Consider the following 25057-nt stretch of genomic DNA (forward strand, 5'->3'; position numbering starts at 1 on the left):
AAAGTCAATGCAAAATGTACCTCTGATCTAGATTTCGGTGATTTGACGCAGTATCTGCTTACATGACTTGGTGGCACACTTTGTTTCACAATGCTTGTGTGAAGTGCCTTGGGGCATTTCATTACATTAAAAAAGTGCTATATTTCTATAGTTTGTTAAATCCACGATAGGTTAAAGAATTGTTCTGCAGCTGAAAAAATATTGCAAGGATGAAATGGATCAATTATTGAAATAAAATACGAATCACAAAGTCTTGTCCAAAGTATTTTAATGAATTTGCCATCTCACATTCAGTCTTTCGAGAACGATACATGCCAAGTTAAGCACCCATTCTGACCAAATGAAATCATAAAAAAAAATTTGTTTGCCTTGCGAACTCTTTCTCATCATTGATAAAAATAAAGTAGCCTTTGATTTTGAAACAGAAATCATGTAACAAATACTTGGCTTCAGGGATTGGAAAGCATTTTTGCAAAAGAAAAACTCATACACCAAATATAAACTTATACAGTAAAAGACTTTATAACTTGCACCATAATTACACAAGCATATTCATATTATGCTTGACAAAAATATGTTTCCAAAATACAGAAATGCTCGTTTCTCAAATGTATAACACATTGAGCTTTGACTGTATTTTGTTAGAATATAATTATATAGCAGGGCTGTTTTTCCTTTGAAGCTCAGACACCAAAGAGAATGCGAAGATCAGCCAGCGTAAGTTTAGTAAAGGATCCTCCAGTTCCCGATAGAACCTTTTTTGCTAGATCCTTTTTCTTCTCCTGAAGGTCAAAGATTTTCTCCTCAATAGTACCCTCACAGATAAACCTAGAGAAACACTTCTTTAGTAAAACTTCTTTTTTTGAAATAAAAATTCTTTTCCACATCTTTCATACTTATGTCTAATTTGCTACCAAACTTCACCACATTAGGTTACTTACAACAATTTTACACAAATTGATAAACACAAGTTTTAAACTTTAGTTGTAATTTGACCTGATCCACCTGAAACTAATGTAAATGGACAATAATTCAAGAATATTCTGACCCATATAGAATTCTGTATTTCCAGTGATAGTAGATTTTCACCTTATTATGGAAGACTTTGTTCTTTTCAACAAAACCTGAAGTAGGATTTCCCATACATGAACTCAAATTAACTTTTCAAATTAAAAAAAAATGAGAATGCAGGTACATAAGTGACATATGATTTTGGCACAAATTGTTCAAAGTGATGTAACTGATATTCCAATTTTCAGAGGAAATGATTTGTGAAGTAACAGTAGTACGTTATTCAGCCAATGAGCTCATAATGCGCTGCATTATAGCTGATCTATGTCCTACTCTATTCATTTGCCTTGGCTCTGTATTCCAAATTTCCTGAGCTGGGAATAACCTATTGATCTCAGATTTAAAATTAAATAACTGTGGTAGAACCCACTGTTTCAGAGAGAGAATTCCGCAATTCTACCAGCCATTGGGTGATGTGTTATCTCCTGAAAGGCCTGGTTTTGATGTTATGGTCATCTTCCCACGTCTTAGACTCTCCAACCAGCAGAGCAGGTCTCTCTCCTTACTCTATCCATTCTTTTCAAAATTCTAAATTTCTCAAAATCAAATCATCATGTAAAAATGCATTTTCCAAGAATAGAAATCAAGCATATGCAAACATTAACCATAATTTAACATCCTGAGCTCTAGTAAATTTGCATTGCACTCCTTCTAAGGCCTTTATCAACATGTGCTATCCTGAACGGTACACTTTGTTCTTGATGTGGTCTAACCAAGGCTTAGACAGATGTAGCGAAACCTACTCCCCATTGTATTCTAGGCCCCTAGACAATGTGATCCCCACGCAAGTATGTATTCTGTTTTGAAACTGACCAGGAGGAACTGCAAGCTGACTGTCAAATTATCATTCCTCTTTCCAACCACAGGATTATTCAAGCTTTTGGAAACTTCTAAAGTTTATTTGGAATGGATGTGGCTAAGCAATATCTTCTGTGGAATTCCGCTCCTAGCGTGAAGGTTTACTCCAGAACACAGGGACGATAAACTCCAAGATTCTGACTCCAGGTCTGCATGGATAACACCTGATGCTATTGAGAATGGTTACCTGTAATGCAGTGCTAAAAACCCCTACCTTCTATTGTAGGTCAATTTTTTTTGTCCATGCAATTTAAATTACTTTGTTATTGTGAAAGATCAAAATTACCTGCTAGGTTGTGTCAGTGGACATTCGTCAGTAATTAAACTACTCCAATTTTGAAATTTTTATTACTAACCCTGCCTGCCTTGAGGCAGTCTGCAAACTAGAAATCAACAAGATCATAATTGTAGAGAAACGCTGACAGACCTGGCCTCTTCAAGAAATGAGGTTTTTGGAGTTTTTTTGAAAAGACTCAACCTATTCGAAACAAAATTCGGCTTACTTGCAACGAAATTGGAACCCTGGCTTCAGGAACTATTAGGGCTGATTACATGACCTGCTGAACAGTCCCTTACTTTGAATGACAAATTCACCTGGATTCTGATCTTGGCCAATTCAACTGCTGATTGGGAAAGATACCTTATTCACTGGACTTAAAAATTTAGCAGAAGTATGCTCCTTTTACTTCATTGTACTTTTTTGGCACGCTTATTGTGTGTTTAGAGATAGTGAGAGATTTTCTGGGCAAGTGTGTGTGTGAGTGAAAATAAATAATACTCCTTGTTTAAATTCCATAAGGACTGCTGAAGACTTTTAAATTGATCATGTTAATGGAGGTTTGGAAACAGACACCAGCCTTATCGAAATATTAAAACTACACTGCCTATGGAGGGGAAGGCAGGAGAATTGGGTTTTTCAGCCCATCCTTTTCTCCTGTCTAGCAAAATAAAAGTCCAAAATTCCTTTGACCTTTTTTGACCGAGTTTTACTTCAGCATAACATTTTAGCGAAGTACATAGATTCATCAAATTTCTTTGAACTGTCTGGCTTTTCAATACCCTTTCCTTTCTAAACAAAAAAAAAAAAAGAACCTTAATAATCCCTATCCATTAGGTTCAAAATGCTTTGGTCTGCTTTGAAATCCACCTGTCACAATTTTGCAATTCTATGCTCTTGTTCACACAACTCACTGTACCAGTGTTCACAGTAGTCAGCTGCCACATCTGAAATTTAAAAGGATCAGAATCACAGAGAACCACTGACAGTTGTCGTCAAAAAAGATAAGGTAAGCGCAAGGTAAATGTGATGCCAGAACGTTGAAGGGAAAGGTGCCAGGGAGAGTAAGGGCTGGAGCACTGGTGTGGGATCAGATCTGGAATAAAGGAAGGGTGGGGAAGTCCTATCTGGAGCAGGCAAGGTGAAGAAGTCAGATCTAGAGGGATTGCATCCCAGGCACTGGTGTGGAGTCCAATGGTGTGGTGATTATGCGGGATGTCAGGGTTCGATTGGAGGGGCTACTGGGTCTAGTGTCAAGGTATTGTGGGAGGAGATTGTTTTGGGCTGAGGTAAGGTGGGGTTCCTGTTTAATCAGTTACTCACAAGGAAGACTAGGTTTAGCAATCTAACTTTTCTAGAGTATTAAATGAAATGAACTTTAGCAATAGCAACTCTGGATTCTCCTCTTTAAATGGATACTTCCAGTAGGTGTCAAGTGGGGGGAAATTCTCCAGTAGAACCTTCGATTTAATTTTCAGGGCAATTCCACTGGAGTGTGCTTCAAATGGGGATTTCACGGGGTCCCCTTGTGCAACTCCCATCTACCACTTCAGAAACAGCTATCTGATTATTGAAAAATCCAAGCTATTGTGTTGACCAAGTTATTAACACAGTCAGTGAATATAAAGTACCCATAATGTATCCATGTTAGAAGCACTGTTTACTTCCAACAGTTGGTGTACATATCCATCATTCTTACTCAGCCTTCTACCAACTAACTAATTTCCTAGCCAATCCAATTACCTGCCTTCAATTCTATAAGCTTCTCTTAAGTGGAATCTTGCAGAATGCCTCCTGGAAGTCTATATAAACCACGTCTTTTTAATTGCCTGTCAACTGCTATAGTTATTTCCTGTTGCCTTTCTTAACTATTGGAGTTAAAAGGGACAGTTCAAGAAAAGAGCCGGCTTTGAAAGCTAAAGCATTTTCAATTCCCTCATCTGCTTCTTTCAAAAACCTGAGGTGGAAATCATTAACTCACAGGGATTTGTCAGAGTTTAATGGCATTACTCTTTGATACGGTTTTCTTCCTTATGTTAATTTTGTAAATTCCAGTCTTTGGTTCATATAACTTCCCTGGAATGTCAGACATATATTATTCTTTCGCTTGATTACCATTTCCTTCTTATAATTCGCGGTTATCAGCTGCCTGTTTTTAAATGCCCATATTATCTGTGAGTATTCTAATAATGGTGAACCATTGGATTAAATCACACAAATTACTTTTCAAAGCTAAAATTAAACATTATTATACGATCACTGTTAGTTAACAACCTAATATCAAGGGGACCTTGATCTCAGCTTCGTACGTCAGCAAATACATTTGGCCTACCCTCTTGTTCTCGAGCATACTGCTTTGGAAAACTGTTCAATGCACTGCAAAAAAGACAAACATTCAACACTCGACTTGAGCTAAATTTGCTTTTCCCAATCTATAAAGAAGAATCTGAAGACACCCACTACAACAACCATGTTTCCATTATAACTGAAATCGCAAAGTGAATGTTCAAGGTTCCCTTATTGCTGCCCGCCTTCACTGCAGTTGCTCTTCATCCCACATTTAATTTATCTGGCTTACTATTACAAATTTTAAAATCAAAGTCAGCTTTTATGCTTCCATTTATAAACCCAGGGATACTAGAAGCTTCACTTGCCTGGAGAGAATTATGCACATGAACCCTGAGGACCCCTTCTCCTGTACTCCCCTCAAAGTGGTACCATTGAGGTTGTAAAGTCTCTGCATGGTTCTTCGACTGAAACGCATTATCTTACATTTCTCTGCATTGAAATACATCTGCCAGGTGTCTCTCCATATGGCTGACTTATCAATGTCCCTCTGAAGTCTCTCAGCATCACCCTCACAATTCACTATTCTCCCTACCTTAGGATCATCCACAAATTTAGACATTCTGCCCTCAACCCATTTCCAAATTATTTATTTAAATAAAAGTCAGAAAAAGCAATTCCTGGGGACCATCAAATTTCAATTCATCTCCGGTCTGAGAAATGCCCATTTATACCTACGCTCCGTTTCCTATCTTTCAGCCAATTTCTAATCCATGCTGCCAAGAACACAACAATCCCAAACCATATCAAATATCCAAACATACAACATCCACAGCACTGCTCTCATCAACTGCCCGTGTCACTTCGTTAAAGAGCTCAATCAAATTTGTCAGCCATGACCTATTTTTAACAGAGCTATGTTGACTGTCTAGTATTAAAAAAACTGTGTTTGGTTTATCCTGTGTTACAGCTTCCATCAGCATTCCCACTGTCGATCACAGGTCTGTAGTTTCCCCAGTTATCATTTGCTCCTTTTTTGAACAACTGCATTGTTTTTACAATTCTCCAGTACTCCGGAATTAATCGGGTGTTCAGAAGGGCCTGGAAAATTTCTGTCAATGGCTCCACAATTTGGTCCTTTACCTCTCTCAGTAATCTAGGATGCATCCCATCTGGGCCTTGGGATTTCTTGACCTGGGGTGCTGCCAACTTTTTTAGTATCTCCTCTTTATCTATCACTATACTGCTCAGTAGCTGAACACCCACATTTTTAACTGAGCCATTTTCACCAATTTTCTAATTTGGTAAAGACAGAAGCAAAGTTGGAAAAGGATAAAAATAAGTCAAGGATCAAAATTCCAGGTAGGAAAAAAGACAGATTTTAGGGGTCTTAAAAAAAAAAAAAAGAGTTGAACTGCAGCAGATTGATTGGAAATGCATTTTGGTGGATGAAACAGTAGGTGAAAAATGAGAGACTTTCAAAAAAGAGATGAATAGGGTGCAAGCTAGATACATATACATGAGAAATATTTTTTTATTTGGTAAAAACAGAGGGAAAGTACTCATTTAGTACTTCTGCCATGGGAGCGCCTTACCCTGCTTGTTCTTTATGGCCTAAATCTATCCCTTGCTAATCTTTTCTATTCATATGTTTGAAGAACATTTTACTATTTGTCTTAGTAGATGCCTGTAGGTGCTGCTAGGTCTCTTTTCCTAACTAGTGGTGATGCTGTTTGCAACTTATGATAGAAAGAATTAATAAATCAGGTAGTTCTTTTGCAAGTATTGCAGCTGTAGCTTTGAATAAATGAGTTTTCTTTTTAATTTCCAAATGCAGAGTTAAGCAAAAATTAAAAAGAATTATTTTAATTTATCCTTCCTACTCATTTTCACTCAAGAATACTGGATCTTTAGCATGACATCTTTTGTTACCTATGCACAGTTACATTCTTGAGTTGCCCTACACGATAAATTCGATCAGATGCCTGTTCCTCCAATGCCGGATTCCTGAAAATACAGTTGGGTGTATATAAGTTTCATTTGTCAAAATTTACAGTATTAAATAATACATAAAGCTAAAACTACATAATTTCTAAAGTTAATCAATTTTTTTGACAAAGTAACCACTCTGCAAAGACCTTCTGCAAAAAAGAAATGCAGGTTTTACTACAGAAGAAACAAAGTGCAACGGAGTTTGGATAAAAAAATGCATAAAACATATTGGACACATATCATTTTATCAGACTGAAAATACATTACATTTTCATTGCTGAAAAGAGAGTCATGTTGCCAAAATCTTTCGCATTCCACTCACCCGGAATAATACAAAAATGCCAAATTACAAACAAACAATCATAGGAAATTATATTAAACAAGAAACATGTGCTGATTGGTTGGCAATTTGACTCTGCTTTCTCCGTGGCACCTTGCAGAATCATTGGGGAACTATGGGCTCTGTAACCTGTAACTCTTACGATGAATCCACATTATTATTTTTATGAAGAGTCATTGAAATTGGCATTTCAATTCTGCTGATAAAATTATCTGGATTTGTCCAATTAGAGCTATCCAGTATGATCTATTAGGGCATAAGTTCCTAACCAAGAACTCAATTATCTTACTTAAGCTATAGGAGAGGGAGAGAAAGAGAGAGAGCGCGAACGGGAGAGAGCGAGGGAGATGGAAAAGTGCTGATCAGAGATGATTTCATTACTAAACATCAGGGACAACACATGTAAATAAGCTCGAGAGTCGATTAAAGACTTATTTTGTAATCAGATAGCACCGATTGAGGCCCAGGGTTTAGGTTACCATGTACCTTCAAATCTAAGAAGGCAGTGATCGAAACAGATACAAGTGGAATTCAATCGTAGAGAAGAATCTAAAGGAATGTGGGAATTAGTATCATAAATGAAATAAGAAAATTCCTCAATTATTTAAGAACCAACAAGTGTTAAATTTTAAGCATTGAATCATTAATAGAGAAATTAATTATTGATAATTAAAAATGTTTGAAATCAGGTGGAGTTTTTCCCTTTATATTTTTATGGGACAAGGATATTGCAGGCACATCAGCTGTTGTTGCCCATCCTTAATTGCCCTTGAACGAAGTGGCTTATAGACCATTTACATTACGGTGGGTCTGGAGTCACATATAAAACAGGTTATGTGAGGACGACAGGATTTCCTTCCCTAAAAAGGGCATTAAGTGAACCAAATGGATTTTTTTTTGCAACAAACTATTAATGTTTCAGGCACCATTAAAACTAGATTTATATTCAGATTTATTATTAATTTAATTTAAATTCTATGTCAGGATTTGATCTAAATGTCACCTCAGCATTAGTTTGCTCCTACAGATTTGATCACTTGTCCAGTGACATTACCAATTGGCCACCCCTGCAGTACAAAACTATCTGTATGCACAGAGCACAAGGAATAAGTGTTCTTGCAATACCACATTTTAATATAGTGTGTAACTACTTGTAATACATCTTACCAGTGCATATCCAACAGGAAGAGGTGATTGCCTCCAATGAGATTCAAACCCACACCCCCAGCACACAGAGAGACCAATATGACCTTGGAGAAAAAAAAAAATTAGAAGGAAGGTGCTCTTAAATTAGTAAAATGTTATAAATTTCATTACAGAAAAATCAGGTTTGAATGAAGGATCTTCCGAATTAATCTGTGATTGATCCAAGTATATTTGACTATATCAGTAGAATTCCCATTGTCATCAGACTGAAAATACATAACATTTTCTTTGCTGAAAAGAGAATCTTGTTACCAAAATTTTTTGACTTGCACTCACTTGGAATAATGCAAAAATGCCAAATTACAAACAATCACAGGAAGTTATATTAAAGAAGAAGTGTGTGCTGATTGGTTGGTAAGTTGACTCTGCTTTCTCCATGGCACCTTGCACAATCGTTGGAGAACTATGGGCTCTGTAACCTGTAATTCTCTGGTTATTCAAAAAAGATGCAAGTCCTTGTGTGTATAAAAGTATGTCATTTCTAACAAGTGACAATGATCCACATTGCGAATGTGATTAAAGATTTATAATGTCATTATTTTTTATCTTCTGGGAATTTGAATTTGAGGTGGATGGGATTTTGATTTTAATACTGTGATCGAGACATTTTGTTTTGTAAAGTGGTTAGAAAGTAATTTTTGAACATCAAAACATCATTTCCAATAAAGCATGAGACTTAAGCTAAATGATCAGAAAGCTACCTGGGGAGTTATTTGATTCAGTGTTTACAAAGTTAAACTTATGACATACAGAAAGACAAATAACAATGGAGTCACAGTCAGGTTTCTGTGAAGAAGAACAGGATTGTCCCAGAACAGCAGTTTTTAAGTTTGGAAGCCTCCAAGTCATCAGAGTTGATTTAGCAGCCTTAAGCAGTCAAAGTCAGAAAGACCAGCGAGGCATCTCCGGGAAAACAGTAAAGAAGGGAATCACATCTGGTTAATGTGCAGAGAGTCACCAAAAGGAAAAAGGTTACAATCTCGTAAGTTGAATAAGAAATCTTAAACTGAATGCACAAGTGATACACCCTTAGGGTTGACTGTTGTAACCAATCATTGCTGGGAAAAAAAATGTATATTTAGTTGTTTATGATAAGATCTTTCTGAATGGTCTCTCTTTCTTTTGTGAAATAAAACTTATGCTTTTGTTGAGAGTACATTGTCAGCATCATGTGATGAATGTTTAGTTCATGACCACCATAGTAACAAAGTTGTAAAAAAAAAAAACACAGGCTGTATAAAACCAGGTTTCATTATGAAGTCTGACTTGTCCAATACTATCAGCGGAGATCATAATACAAGGTTGAATGGTGTCATAAATTGGCAGTTCGGGTTAGGGTTAGAAACTATTAGTCCATTCAGGTTTGTTCAGCAAGCTCTGTCAAATTTCAGAATCACATCTAATAATGTGTGTTTAGTTTTAGGCTTTGCAAGTGTGGTCTCACAGAGTATAGCATGAACACTGCACATTATGAACAAGTGAAGAAGTACATTATTTAATGCAATTCATCCGCTTGCCTGGATAAGTGCATCCCCAATAACAAATCAAGAAGCTGGACACCATCCAAGACAAAGCAGCCTGCTTGATTGGCACAATATCCACAAGCATTCACTCCCTTCCCCGTCGATGCTCAGTAGCAGTAGTGTGTACTATCTACAAGATGCACTGCAGAAATTCACCAAAGATCCTCAGAAAGCACCTTCCAAACCCATGACCACTTCCTTCCAGAAGTACAAGGGCAGCAGATATATGGGAACACCACCACCTCCAAGTTCCCCTCCAAGTCACTCACCATCCTGACTTGGAAATATATCGCCGTTCTTTCACTGTCACTGGGTCAAAATCCTGGAACTCCCTTCCTAATAGCATTGTGGGTCAACCCACAGCAGGAGGAATGCAGCGGTTCAAGAAGGCAGCTCACCACCACCTTCTCAAGGGCAATAAATGCTGGCCAGACAGCGACGCCCACATCCCAAAAAATGAATAGAAAAAACAAATTTAAAAATCATTGGGATGTACAGCCTACATACCTGGCACTATAAATGATACAGAAATTCACAGACTGCGCGATTATGTAGTCGGCAGAACATCTTTTGAAACTGACAGTGATCTTATTAGTAGAAACTGCACAGTCAATGCCTGAAATGGCTTGCCTAACTTGTACATATTTTTGAGATACTTTGTTTTTCATGGATAATTTGAGATAGACCAAGTCTTCAGGTGTGAATGTGCAGCATTCGGCCCTTTTCTGAATTCACATATACACAATGAACAACTATCCAACCAGAATAGCCTCTGTCCCATAGGATAGGGATGCCAATATAGGCGGGAACAGTTAAGCGGTGGGGTGGGGTTTAGGGATGTGAAAACTCAAAATAAAACTGATTAAAAAAAAAAAAACTTTTCTTATTCGGTGTTTAGTGCATGAGCACCCACATTCTGCAGCAGGAACATATTACCTGCCCTGCCATATTTATCTTGTTTTAATTAATTATTTTACTAGTTAAATTTTAATGAATGCCTCTATTCACACCTGTCCTGGTATTCTTTAAAAGGTTGTTTTTATTCATTCATGGGACATGAGCATTGCTGGCTGGGTGAGCATTTATTGCCCATCCTTAATTGTCCCTTGAGCGGCTTGTTTGGGCTATTTCAGAGAATAGTAAGAGTCAGCCACATTGCTGTGGGTCTGGAGTGATGTGTAGCCCAGTCTAGGGAAGGATGACAATTTTCTTCCCTAAAGAACATTACTGAACCAGATGAGATTTTACAACAATGGTCACATGTCATGTTTAGACTATCCTGTAATTCCAGATTTTTATTGAATACAAATCTCACCATCTGCCATGGTGGGATTTGAACTCATGACCCCAGAACATTAATTGTTGAAATACTAGTCTATTGACATTACCATTGTGTCACCACCTCTGAGGTTAACTAATGCTTCACATGATCCAGTTGAACATTCCTAGGTTAGATGAAATGCAAAATACTTAGCAGGCAAACTAACCATTGCTACGATTTCACGCCAATTTTTTGTACCGAATGCAGGCTCTTGGTGGCAGCTGCCTGACAACTGAAGTCTCACTTTGTCTGCCAGGTTTGTATACCTGCTCTGGTCTAGCTCTGTCCTACCGCTCACTGTACTACCAAGTAACTCATTACATTTCGAGATTTGTAAATTATCCAAACCCATTATTGAACTTCCTGAGATATAAAGCACTATCCGAATGGTAAACATTTTCTACTATCCAATTTTCCCTGTCATTTCACGCTGGCTATGTCTTATGGGGACGAACAACATTCTAGTACTTCATCCAAGGAATCATTCTTGATGTGAGGTTAGATGGTTATACTGCAAATTATCTGCCAGGAAATAAAGATAAGGAAGGTGCATGTATCAAAATTAAACCCAGCCTAGTTCACCAATCCAAGTACTACAGCAAGTCCACAACTGTAAGTTATCACCCATTAGTATCCTGGATAAATGTTCAGAAGAAAATTCAAAAACATAACCAGCTGGTACCTGAGGTCCTTTAGGGTTAGTGTTAAATTCCTCCACCAAATCCATACGAAGTTTAGGAGTCACAGTGCCATCAAGTGTGATATAGCTCAGGCTGATTCGATCCAAGTGGCCTGCTACCACTTGCAACATGCTAGTCCATTGAGAAATTATTACACTGAGAGAAATGCACAAATAATTACACAGAACAAAGTGATTAACGTAGCTTCATTATCTAATACATATCTAACAAGTAATTGAAACAGGCAAAGTAAAAGACAGCACAAGGCTATAAATTACATATATAGGGGTTTAATTCAGATACTGTCTCCACCATTATCATATTGACAGAAGGAGAAAATGTTGGTGAGTGAATGTGATTGAGAAAAAAAATTATATGGAAACTTTTATGCACTCAGGATGTCCCCAAAGCATTTTGCAGCCAAATAATTATCTTTGGATTACAGTCCCTCATGTAATGCAAATAAATATTTAATTCATTAATTTATTGCTAAATGTAACATACCCCCATAACTCATTTACAAAGCAAAGCAAAAAAGTCAGGAAGTGGTAAAATTGCTATCCAAATGATGTTTCTTAGCAAAAAACAAACTTCATAGAATCCCTACAGTGTGGAAACAGGCCTTCGGTCGAACAAGTTCACACCGACCCTCGGAGCATCCCACCCAGACCCGTGTCCCTCATCTACACATCCCTGATGACTACAGGCAATTTAGCATGGCCAATCCACCTAGCCTGCACGTCTTTAGAGTGTGGGAGGAAACTGGAGCACCCAGAGGAAACCCACGTAGACACAGGGAGAATATACAAACTCCACACAGACAGTTGCCCAAGGATGGAATCAAACCTGGGTCCCTGATGCTGTGAGGCACCAGTGCTAACCACAGTGCTACCGTCCCGGCCAACTTCAAACATTAACTTAAATTGCTTTACATTTCCAAATAAAATGAATTTTTAAAATCAAATGAATAAAAACATAAATATTGTAAATAAATGCTACACGGTTAAACTCATCTGATGGAACTTTTAATTGATCAGGTGGTAGTTGGTTAGTTCTGGATTGCTGCCTGCACCATCTGCACTAACCAGTGCCTGACACTAGGTGGAGCTCAGGGTCCTAGAACAAATTCAGAATGAAAGCTAGCAAAATTCCCACCTCTCCATCCCATGCAGGGTCCTGAAAGATGCACGTCACAGATGCTGACAACTGTTTGTGAAAATGAAATCAGTGGCAGCCAATCATTTCAGGCGGTAAAGAGAAAATCTTTAAGATTGGTCCTATAGCTATCAGAGGACCAATGCATTTTACTGCAAAGCTTGGCCTCAAATTATTGACCCTGAACATCTTCACCCTCATAATTGATGAGAGGATTTCCCTTTTCCGTTATTCATCCCCAACCCTCATTGCTGTATTCGATCCACAGTAACATGTACAAGCTATGCATTGTTCACATAAGAGGCAGAAAGATGTAAAAGGTAAAGTACCATAGTCTTACCAGACCAGACCATAGGGGTGCTCTTTGATTAGACAGAGATGACTAGTGGCGGTTTAACCCGAAGGTCACTGCACCTCAACCGAAGGGAGGGGTTAAGAAGCAGAGTCCTTCATGGTAACCTCCGCCTGTGCAGGAACTGAATCCATACTATTGGCATCACACTGCATTGCATACTTGAGCTAACTGAAATGGTTGTGGCTAAAGATTGTTTTGATAACCAACCTAGGAAAGTGAGCAGCTAGAATGTCATTAAGCTTGTCCTCAGACAACTGAATTTCTCAACACACTGTTCTGAATTTCTGGCTGGAGGCTTCAATCTCACAAGATGGGCATTTACTTCCTCTCTTGGAGGCCCAACTTGTGTGCCATTCTTCTGTTCCTTTCAGCTGACACCTCCATACAGTCTAATACAGACATTACTGACAAGTGGGTCAAAAATCAATCTCGGTGTGCCCAAACATCTGGTATCTACTCTAAAAAAACCGAAGGGAGGGGTTGAGAAGCAGAGTCCTTCATTGTAACCAGAAAGACCAGAAAGAGTGCAGAAAACATTTACAAGGATGCTACTTGTGCGATGCTGATATCAATAAAGGTATAAAACATCTTTAGCAGCGCTATGACAGGTTCCTTGTAGGTGTCAATAGTCTTAATGCTTCCTACTGCAGTTGACGTAGCTACTTTTATTCAGGGATCAGTGTGGGCGCTGTAACTGTTTACAATATATATTTAAAAGCACTTGGAAGAAGGACACAAATGTACTGCAAATTTTGCAGACGACAAATGTAAGTGGAAAGGCAGGTTGCAAGAAGGATACAAACAAACAGTTTACAGAGGTAAAAATAAGGCAAACTAGGGCAGGACTTATGGAGTCAATGGTAGGGCCTTGGGAAGTGTTACAGAACAAAGGGATCAAGGTATACAGGTTCATAGCACCTTGAAAATGGAGTCACAGGTACGCCAGGTGGTAAAGAAAGCTTTCGGCATGCCTATTTTTGTCAATCAGAGGATTGAAAGTAAGAGTTGGGATGTCTTGTTGCAGCTATACAAGGTGCTGGTGAGGCAGAAAGATGTAAAAGGTAAAGTACCATAGTCTTACCAGACCAGACCAGACCAGACCATAGGGCTGCTCTTTGATTAGAGAGAGATGACCAGTGGCAGTTTAACCCGATGGTCACTGCACCTCAACCGAAGGGAGGGGTTGAGAAGCAGAGTCCTTCATTGTAACCAGAAAGACCAGAAAGAGTGCAGAAAACATTTACAAGGATGCTACTTGGACTGGAAGGTTTGACTTATAAAGGAGAGGTTGAATAGGCTGGGACTTTTTTTCCTGAGAGTGTAGGAGACTGAGGGGTGACCTTATAGGAGCTCTATAAAATCATGAGACATAGATAAGGTAGATAGCCGGCATCTTTTCCCCACAGTAGCTCAGTCTGTAACTAGAGGGCAGAGGTTTAAGGAGAGAGGAGACAGATACAAAAAATGTGTGTTCAGAGGGGCAATTTTTTCCACACAGATGGTGGTGAGTATCTGGAATGGACTGCCAGAGGTAGTGATGGAAGCGAGTACAATGCAGTCATTTACAAAACATTCAGACAGGTACATGGATGGGATAGGTACGTAGAGATATGGACCAAAATGCAGGCAAGGGAGACTAGTTTAAATTCTGAAAACTGGGCGGCATGGGCACGTTGGGCCGAAGAGCCTGTTTCCGTGCTGTAGACCTCGGACTCTCTAGGCTGATAGGTTAAGCAAGAGAAAAAGAGTAGGCAAAAATAAAGGTGTATAATGTGGGAAAATGTGAAGTTGTACATTTCAAATGCAGAACAAAAAGAACAGAGTTACAAAATGGATAAAAACTGTGGAAAGCTGCAACACAAAGGGGGACTTGGGAGTATTTGTGCACAAAACACAAAGCTAGCACACAGTGCAGTAAGTAATAAGGAAGGCTAATAGAATGTTGGCTCTTAGTTTAAAGGGGGTTAGGGCTCTTCTACCACAGCGGCAGTGTTTCCACCTGTGAGTCAGGAGGCCCAGGTTCAAGTTCCACTTACTTCAGAGGGGTGTGATAACATCTCTGAACAGATTGATCGGAAAATATTTCAAGGGGGTTAGTGTATGAGAAGTCTTGCTACAACTGTGCAAGGTGCTAGTAAGACCACATCTGAAATATCGTCAGCAGTTTTGATTCCCTTATTTAATGAAGGATATTATTTCTTTGAAGGCAGTTCAGGGAAGTTTCAGTAGGGTGACGAAGGATTGTCTTATGAGCCAAGGCTAAAACAGGCTAGGACTCTACTCATTGGAGTTTAGAAGAGCGGAAGGTGATCTCATTGAAACACTTCGGATTTTTAAGGGGCTTGACAGAGTAACTGCTGGGAGGATATTTCTCTTCCTCAATCTAGGACCAGAGGGTACAGTCTCAGAAATAAGGGTACCAATTTCGTCTGACATGAGGAGAAATTTCATCTCTGAGGTTTGAAATGTCTTTGGAACTCCTTGACAGAGAGCTGTGGGGAGCGAGTCCTTGTGTATTTAAGGCTCAGAACGACTGATTTTTGATCAGTAGGGGAATCAGGGGTTAAGGGGAAAAGAGTAGGAAAGTGGACTTCAGGAATGTCAGATCCTACTGAATTGGGAACAGATTTGAAGGCCTGGATGGTTTACTTGTGTTCCTATTTCCTATGGTCTTACTTTCCTATTTACCTTAACTTTACCTTTATCCTTAGCTTGTTCTTACAATTTTTAGCCAGGCATGGCTTTTAAAACTTGCACTCATTTTAATAAAATCCTCAGCAGAGTCAGTCAATGATTTTACACTTGAACTACCAATAGTTATTCAAATGAGATGATTCTGCATTTTATAGCACTTCAACTCTGCTGGGCACTAATGCAAATTACTGTGCACTTTCAGATACCGTGTGTTCAGTAATAGTTGTAAGAATATATAGTGGTATATATAGAATATATAGAGACTAGGACCCTTAGAATAAAGGGAAGACCTTTTAGAACAGAGATAAGGAGAAACTTCAGCCAGAGAGTAGTGAATCCGTGGAATTCACTGCCACAGAAGGCTGTGGAGGCCAGATCATTGAGTACATTTAAGACTGAAATAGATAGGTTCTTGATTATCAAAGGGATCAAGGGTTACGGGGAGAAAGCGGGAGAATGGGGTTGAGGAACTTATCGGCCATGATTGAATGGCGGAGCAGACTGGATGGGCCGAATGGCCTAATTTCTGCTCCTATGTCTTATGGTCTTATAGTTTTATGCTGTATGGAAAAATGCAAAACATGCATGGCTTATATTCACCACACAGAAAATATCTTCTCATATATAACTAATTTGTTGAAAAGTGGATCCTTTTTAGAGTCATACCATTTTTGTGGTTCTTGGCTGCTTCTTATTGCTTTTAATTCCTCCAACAGTGCAGAGATCTGCCAGCAAAATTCAAGGAGAAAACGGTGGTTAAACATTCATTCGTACTGAAACACAATAAGTTAATATGCAGATACAGCAAATAATCAGGAAGGCTAATGTGAGATCATTACGAGAAGAGTTGAACATTAAAGTAAGGATGTTATACTGGTGAGAAGACAGCTGGAACATTGTAAAATTTTGGTCTCCTTATCTAAGGAAGGACGTAAAATGTGTTGAAAGCGGTTTAGAGGAGATTTACTGGATTGATACCTGGAATGACTGCAGAGGTTGGGCTTATTTTGTTGGAGAGCTCAGGAAAACAAGGCTTGACTTGACGGTAATTTGAAAGATTCTGAATGGTCTTGATAAAAGGTCGAGGTGGAGAGGACGTTTAGCTGGGTTGATGAGTTGAGAACTAGGGGACATTGTTTAAAATATTAGGATGAGATGAGGAAAATCTTTTTATGCCTGAACACTCCACTTCCTAAGATGGTGGAGGTGAAGTCAGTGAGTACTTTCAGACAGATTCCTGTTAGGCTGGGAATCAAAGGTTATCAGGGATAGGTGTGAATGTGGAATTTTGAGTATACATAGGTCAGACATGATACTATCGAGACACAGAGCAGGTTTGAAAGGTTGAATAGCCTCCTCCTGATTTTAACTTGTGGCCCATAGCTAGCAACTTTAAGTTATTAATTCCTTAGTTTATAAGTGATTTCAGCCCACAAAACACATCCATTAAGTTTTTACCTTTGAGCTGATAATTATTGCAAAGTAAACGGTTCCTTATTTAGTTACGATCTACAGCAATACTAGCAATGGTCTGCCTTTCCACCCTGCATGGTTACTTCCTGGTGTCCACAAGAGTTTTCTTCAGTGCCCTTTTCTTTTCTCGTGTACATGTTTCTTGGGGTTAGATGTTGACAGTCAGTTTCCACACGCATGCGCTATCTCTTCCACCGCGTCCTAATGTCCCCACTGACTCTGCTTGTCCTGCATTCATTCATAGGTGAACCAACATTTCCTGTGGTAACATACTAGCACCAGTTATTAACTCCATACTTTGCCATGGACTTTCTTCCTTTGCCTGAAGTCTATGTCAGGCTGAGCCAGACAACAGTCTCTGCAGAAAGTGTTTTAACTTCTAGCTGAATTTCTAACTGGTCTTTCCTCCAACATAAAGATCATTTATCTCACCTCCAACAGCATCCATCCTATCCCAAAAACAGCTCATCTTTTTTGTCTAATCCCTCATATAGGCTACTACCACTTCTAGACTCAAATTATGCTGCCACTTTCCTGATCAGATCTCAGAACTTCAGCTCTTTCTTATTCTGATGCTTGTATCCTGTCTCACAGGAAATTCAGCTGGTCAACCAAGATCCCCTACGTGGTCTCCTTATCATTCAACATTATGATCTAAACTCTGGATTCAGGGGCAGCATGGTGGCTCAGTGGTTAACACTGCTGCCTCACAGCATCAGGGACCCGGGTTTGATTCCACCCTTGGGGGCCTGTCTGTGTGGAGTTTGCATGTTCTCCCCGTGTCTGCGTGGGTTTCCTCCAGGTGCTCCGGTTTCCTCCCACAGTCCAAAGATATGCAGGCTAAGTGGATTGGCCATGCTAAGTTGCCTGTAGTGTTCAGGGATGTGTAGATTAGGTGTGTTATAGGGGGAGGGGTCTGGGTGGGATGCTCCAAGGGTCAGTGTGGACTTGTTGGGCCGAAGGGCCTGTTTTCATACTGTAGGGATTCTATGATTCTATGACCTTGTACTCTGTGCAATCTTCTTCAGCCTTACAATTCCACATTCCTGACTCCAACCTCTTGTAGCATGAAGGAAGTTGAGCTTGTTCAATTGCCTCATGCCATGCTCTGGGGTTTTCGGTTTCTCCACCTGCAGGTCCTTACATATAACCCTGTCTTTTGATCAAGACTTTTTAAAAATTCTAAATCTCTCTCGGTCTTGGGCCCATTTTTGCTTCAACACAATAGAATGTCTTGTTTCTATAAAAGCAATACATAATTATATCTTGTACAATTATACTTCTACAATATTTTGCAAAACTATTCAGTATTTTTGCCATCATTTAAAAATTAATTCAGACTGATTTATCATACATAAAAACGAAATATCATTTACATTTCTAAAACAGTCCATGAGTTTTCTGAGGAGCTTACCCAATATTGCATGGATTCATGGATTCAAGGACTCAAATTATTCAAAAAGAACAGACAGATTCCAATACTACCCAATTAATCATCCTATACCAACATGATGGAAAAATGAATTACTCAGTCATGCATTTCATTCTGAGGGATATTGAACTGGGCAAATAGACTGCCATCATCCTCCGCATAGCAGAAGATGACACACTGAATGTTTGATAACGCAGGAACAACTTGCTCTGTACAGCAGCATTAACGTAAATGCAAATCCAAAATATGTTGTAGACTCAAAATTTATAGCTTTGGTTTTGCTTGCGTTCACAAAATGTTCCTAAAGATTGCACATCCATTGCACATCAGTGAATTTTATAACTTAGCGTTAAACGGTCTCTGAACATACCTTGGTGCTCTTTCTGGTTTTCTCAAACAGGTTTGCTTTGAAGCTGGTACCATTCAGGCTAACAGCTGGCTTGTTGTCAAAGGCTGTGACCTCTGACAATGATAAAGCATTGAGTTGCTCTTCCAGGGAGAGGGTGATGCCTTCAGATTCCATCTCACTTTGATTCAGAGCCTATAAGTCAAAACAAAAACCGTTTAAAAATAAATAGAAACATAGCCAAAATAAATTCAGTTGCAGCAGATTTATTTTTGTGGAAGGGAAAAGCTAGATGAATCAAGTTATCTTCAGCATCTGTATTTGCTTTCTTGTTTTTTCATCATGTATCAGGTAAACTGGACTGCTGGCCAAAGATTATTAGTTTTACTTTCTTGCCCTCAGCTATCATAGATTCATACAACATGGAAACAGACCCTTCAGTCTGACCCAGTTTCCTAAACTGAACTAGTCCGAGTTGTCTGTGTTTAGCACCCCACCATATACAAGGATGTGGTATGGAGTGTGGTACTCAGAACTATGTTACATAAAGGCAGATCAAATTACTGCAATTGATAATATTCACACCTTCTAGTAGAGCTCTCCAAGTACCACAAAGTAAAGCATAAACTTTGTTAGGGCTTTTCTGCTTGCATTCCAGTCATAAAATTGCAAAATGCAATAATTTATTTCCGCACTGTCAGAAATTGTGCACATCTATAATGTTAAAAAAGGTGGCAATTTGATCACTTGCATCTACTTTTGTACAGTACAATTACTTCTTACCGTCTTCAGCAGAGAGAGGTGGCAGCAGCACTGTCGAAGCCTGAGCAGCAAAGATAAGATGTGTGCAGTGCTTGATGCTGGAGAATTCTTCTGGGCAGAGGAAGGATCACCATTGACAGATGCAATACCAAACTCGCGAGCTACTGAATGAGAAGAAACAGGAAACAAAATACAAGTTAATCTTTAATTTTATTTTTAACAGGTTAGAAATTGAAAGCCAATCTCTGTAATGATCTCAAATATTACTGATTGTTGTAAAAACTCATCTGGCTTACCAACACACTTTAGGGAACGAAATCTGACATCCTTACTTGGTCTGGCCTACATATGACTCCAGACCCATACCAATGTAATGAACTTTTAAACTACAATCTGAAATGGGCTCTGTGCGGAGTCTGCACATTCTCCCCATTCTGTGTGGGTTTCCTCCAGATGTTCCAGTTTCCACCCACAGTCCAAAAGATGTGCTGGGTAGGTGCATTGGCCACGCTAAACTGCCCGTAGTATCCAGGGATGTGTAGGTTAGACAGATTAGCCATGGGTAATGCAGGGATAGGGTAGGGGGTGGGTCTGGTGGAATGCTCTTTGGAGGGTTGGTGTGGACTCAATGGGCCAAAATGGATTCTATGATTCTATGAAACCACTCAGTTCGAGAGAAATTAGAATGGGCAACAAATGCTGATCTTGCCAATGACATCCATATCCCATGAAAGAAAAAAAAAATCCACAAATGAGGTGGCTCTTGGAATATTGCTGGGAAGCAAAAAGCCCACGTTATCCTTCGTAGGAATCAAATGGCAGTCAGTCAGTCAGTTAGGAGGGTGCCAATAGGAAGACTATGTTTGGTGTTCCATTAGTAAAAAGTTCAGAACACTTAGTCCTGACATTGGAATCTAAACGCTCATATAGGAAACTTGAGCTCAGAATATAGGTCTCTCCAGCATAGTTCACTATATCAATTTCACCTCCTGTATATGGGCTTGAATCTACCATGGCAACATTTCTTTCTTTTCTAACTGCAAGAGTTCTAAGAAGAGAACACCAGTCTCAAATAAAATCCTGGAAGGAACAGGTCAAAATACAAAACTGCTTGCAAGTTTGCACAAATTATCACTTAGAATCCACAGCAAAAAACAGATGGTATTGAAATCACAAAAAAAGCGTGACAGAAATAAGGGGCTAATTTTCATAACGTGGGACCAAAGTGGTAACATTACATTAAGTAACTTGATTTTCACAATAAACCTCCTAAACATCCTACATTAATGGGTGCTAAAAAACAGTTGGCAAGTTGTTAAATATATCATTATCCAGTAATGGCATTCAGAAAGATTCACGCAATTTAAAAACAAAATCTTCAAAGTGGATTAACAAGTGTCCATGTCCATTTCACACCAGAGACACCAGTTCATGGATCACAAGGGCATAACTCCAAGATGATGTGCTTAACTAGAATGATCTGTTTTATTTTTAACTAAAAAGAAGGTACATTTTAAAACTTAATGTCTTATGTTTATGACAAAAGGAAAAAGTTAAGGTGATTTTCATGTACAGGGTCCATCAACTCTGACCTAGCTGCTTTGCTTCTCTTAACAGGTTTTATTTTTGCTGCAGGTCATTGGTATATGCAGAATTTATCTTTTGAGAGACAGCATCCTGATTGTTTTCTTTTTTACCTCTGCTGAAGTGGTTATCAGTACCCGGTGATGAATTGACTTTATCATCCTTGCCTTCATGTCTCTTCAAGTATGACTGCAAGGTTGACCTATGGAAAGGAAAAGTTATGAAGCAGTTCCAGAAAAAAAATGGCTAAACTAACAAAGCGGTTTCAAAAATATTAGAGGGCTCCATATCTCTAACAGAAGTCAGCAGAAAGTTATATTAACTAGAAATTATGAAATGTTTTGTCTGTCAAAGCAAAAGGTTCAATGAAATACAACAGAAAACTTAGTGAAATATATAACGAAGATAATTGAGAATAAAAAAGGAAAAATGACTCTCAATGGACTACAATAGTTACAACACTGGAATTAATAGAATATGACAACTGAAAATATATCATAGCTAATAGTTTTAAGCTAATTTATTTGAATGTGTTCATCTTTTAGTATGAATTTAAAATGAATGCAAACAATTAACCAGCTTAAATATACATATGCAAAGTTATGTCAATTTCTTCAAAAAAAAAGTTTGGTGAATGTAAAATATGTCTTTAAAACCAGCAGGAATAGACCTAGGCTTATTCTAAAGGGAGTCCAGCAATACTTCATTAAATGGAATTCATCATCTTCACCTCCCCCCCCACCCACCCCAAGGACAATTTCAATATCACTGCAATTTAAATTTATAGAAAAAAAAAAATCAATCTGTTTATAATTCATATCCAGGGTTCTAGGTTGAAACAGAACCTCTTTCGGGGCATCAGTTAGAACAAGCAATGAAACTAGTCCGCTATTTCTGAAGAAGGGTCTAGGCCCGAAACGTCAGCTTTCCTGCTCCTCTGATGCTGCTTGGCCTGCTGTGTTCATCCAGCTCTACACCTTGTTATCACTAATCCTTGAATTTGTTTCCGTCACAATGGCATGGTGAAGCAGTTTCTAAATGGTACAGGAATGGCTTGCATACCATGGAGGTGCTTCACACAATGGTTGCACATGCCAACTCTCCATTTCTGCCTCCTGCCCATGTGTCATGGTGTACTTAGAACCCAGTAATCCTACAGGATAATGAGATAAATAGTATTTCAAATGTAATCTGACGTGGAATTGAGCTAACTCGAATTTAGGAAGTTTGAATGAAGGAGCTAAAATGTACTGTTGGAGGTAAGTACCACAAAAATAAGTGTATTGCAGTACATAAATCACTCAATATCACTAAAAAGGAAGTAGTAGTGGAGCAAACAGTAGTGCTCACACACTGGATTCCAAATCATTGAACTTGGATAGCAGCATTTTTAAGTTTATTGATGGATGAAAGAATGTTTAATTAAATATTAATCAATGAAAACATTCTGTTTCAGCAACTACTATAGTTGGTGAATTGCTATTTTCCAGGCACCACAGGTGAAACTGTTTTGGTGGGGAGTACGAGAAATATTTTTACAAAACTGCTACTGCAATTGACTAATTTCTACAGCAACAGCATTTATCTTACAAAGAAAAACGGCAAGCTGATGATTTTGTGGTCCTGCATTATAGCATCTTTATGCGATCAAGATAAGTGCTGTTCTCTCAATGTTTTATTCACTGGATGTTCTACTTGTTAAAAAGCTCTTCAAAGCTAAGATTTGAACAAAAATCACACCAGTGCAGCATTACAAGTCTAAGGCTAAATCAATCCAATCTTTATTCAAGGGATTATCATCTTCATGAAAATATGCTTGACAATTTTTAAAATTAAGCTTCCAAATACACAATAGAACACAAAAGTGTTAAAATATATGGTGTCCCATCTGTTCTACTTCAACATGATAAAAGAAGGTAATTACCTTTTTAGTCACTTTCTCTGCTCACAGGAAAAGATATTGAAAACTCTGGGGAAGAATTTTTTTAAAAAACGTTGTGTTGCTTCATACATAAAAAATGTCCATGGCACAGCCTGCACCTGAGCACAGGTCTGTGTAGCATGGCAAATGTTTCCCTCTGACATTTATAATTGGAGAATTATGCAAAATATCTACAAGGGAGTGGACAGGATTAACCAAAGTATATTCTCTAATTGGAAGCAGTGACATTTTGTATTTCAACAACACACAATTCCTCAAAACATACCTGGAACGAGCAAACAAGACATTGTAAACAGCTTCCTCTTCGTCTGACAATTTTAGCTTATGTGAGCGGTTAAATTTCTGCGGCAGGACAACCTAGAGAAACAAAACAGGTTCATAAGAAATTGTCACAAAAATGATATTGAGAATAATATTGTATTTCTGTAAAGAATTAGTTCACGCTCCATTTCTATGGCACGACTAGTCTGTATCCACGGTGTCAGGACAATGAAGGAACATCACACCATTTAAATACATTCAAATGTGGAGTGAGGAAGGCTGGGACAGCAACTTATTTAACTGCATATCTTCACGTGCCAACTGTTACTATGGTTTTGAGCATACTGTTAAGCCTCATCATTATTTTCATAGAAAACCCTAGACTCTTCACATGAGGTGAAGATCTTGACTTGGAAACTCCTAAATACTATTGCTGCTCCTGGGTTCATTCAGTGCTGTGACTGAGTTTTTTGATTCCTGTCATAGATCCTTTGTCCATGTTATACAAAGTGATTGGGAAGAGGAGTACAATTTTTTTTTTTTGCATTCTACCCCAAGCTGTCTATCACTGGCTAAGTACCAGAAAATTTAATTAGTCAGAAACAAATTCAATCTTCAGAGTCATGATACTTTGATTTCACCAACCATTTTTTAAAATCTTACTGATTGTGTACTTCCTGTAACTGAGAGCAAAGGGTGACATCCTATTCCTGAGCCTTAAATGTTGCAAGAAAAATCACATGCATGCAACCAGTTGACAACTTGCTTTTGGCTGATCTCAGATCAGGAACTAAGTAAGTTAGAAGGGGAATGGAACTAAGTAGAGTGCCAGAACAGGAATACAGTTAATGGCATTGCATTCTGATACTTCAACACATTACCCACTAACTTAAAAGCTATCTTGCATCTCTCTTTTGTCTTCTACATTTGTTAAATGAAACATTTGCTACAAGAATAATTGACAGCATATAGCTTCATTTGATAGACATATGCAGTTATGGATTACTGTTCTGCAAACTATTCCTACTGTTTCCATTTGTTGTTCTTGATTCACGCACAATAAGAGTTACTTAAACTTTGGGACCAACAATATCACAGAGATAATGATTAAAATTTTTCAGCTTTCAAACAGTTTTGGTGAAGCATCATCTTTTACCCTGTAGAAATTCTTAAGTAAAGACTCTACCCACCATGTCAGACTAGTTGTTATAGCTTAGATTCCAGGCAAGGAAACGTATTTTTATTTGCTGCCCCTCATTCACTTTCACAGGATTGATGAATAGGCATTTTTGGATAACAGCAAAAATTGAGGAACTATTTAAAAAAAGGGAGAATTTATATCTAATCACAATTTATATATTTGGAGTGCAGGTTTACAGAGTACATCACAAAAGATTTGAAAAAAAAAAAACACTTCCTGGAATCAGTGTTGGATCCAAAGTCAGCATTATGCTGCAGTTTAGCATTGCAATAAAGCCAAAAATCAGTTCTGATTGGTG

General features: G+C 38.4%; 1 protein-coding gene across 1 annotated transcript in view; it reads right to left on the reverse strand.

Moving 5' to 3' along the window:
* Positions 1-251: 251 nt before the first annotated feature.
* ttf2 (transcription termination factor, RNA polymerase II) overlaps positions 252-25057 on the reverse strand; it is a 167514-nt gene continuing 142708 nt past the window's right edge. The window contains exons 14-22 of the mRNA XM_048603236.1: positions 23563-23654; positions 21469-21557; positions 19793-19935; positions 19034-19204; positions 16425-16483; positions 11557-11710; positions 7992-8074; positions 6425-6499; positions 252-828 (exon numbers count right to left, since the gene is read on the reverse strand). Coding sequence (XP_048459193.1) covers positions 684-828; positions 6425-6499; positions 7992-8074; positions 11557-11710; positions 16425-16483; positions 19034-19204; positions 19793-19935; positions 21469-21557; positions 23563-23654 — 1011 coding nt within the window. The 3' untranslated portion in view covers positions 252-683. The remainder of the gene's footprint in view (positions 829-6424; positions 6500-7991; positions 8075-11556; positions 11711-16424; positions 16484-19033; positions 19205-19792; positions 19936-21468; positions 21558-23562; positions 23655-25057) is intronic.

The sequence above is a fragment of the Rhincodon typus genome, chromosome 11 (genome assembly GCF_021869965.1).
Source record: "Rhincodon typus isolate 14 chromosome 11, sRhiTyp1.1, whole genome shotgun sequence".
In the NCBI taxonomy this organism is placed as follows: domain Eukaryota; kingdom Metazoa; phylum Chordata; class Chondrichthyes; order Orectolobiformes; family Rhincodontidae; genus Rhincodon; species Rhincodon typus.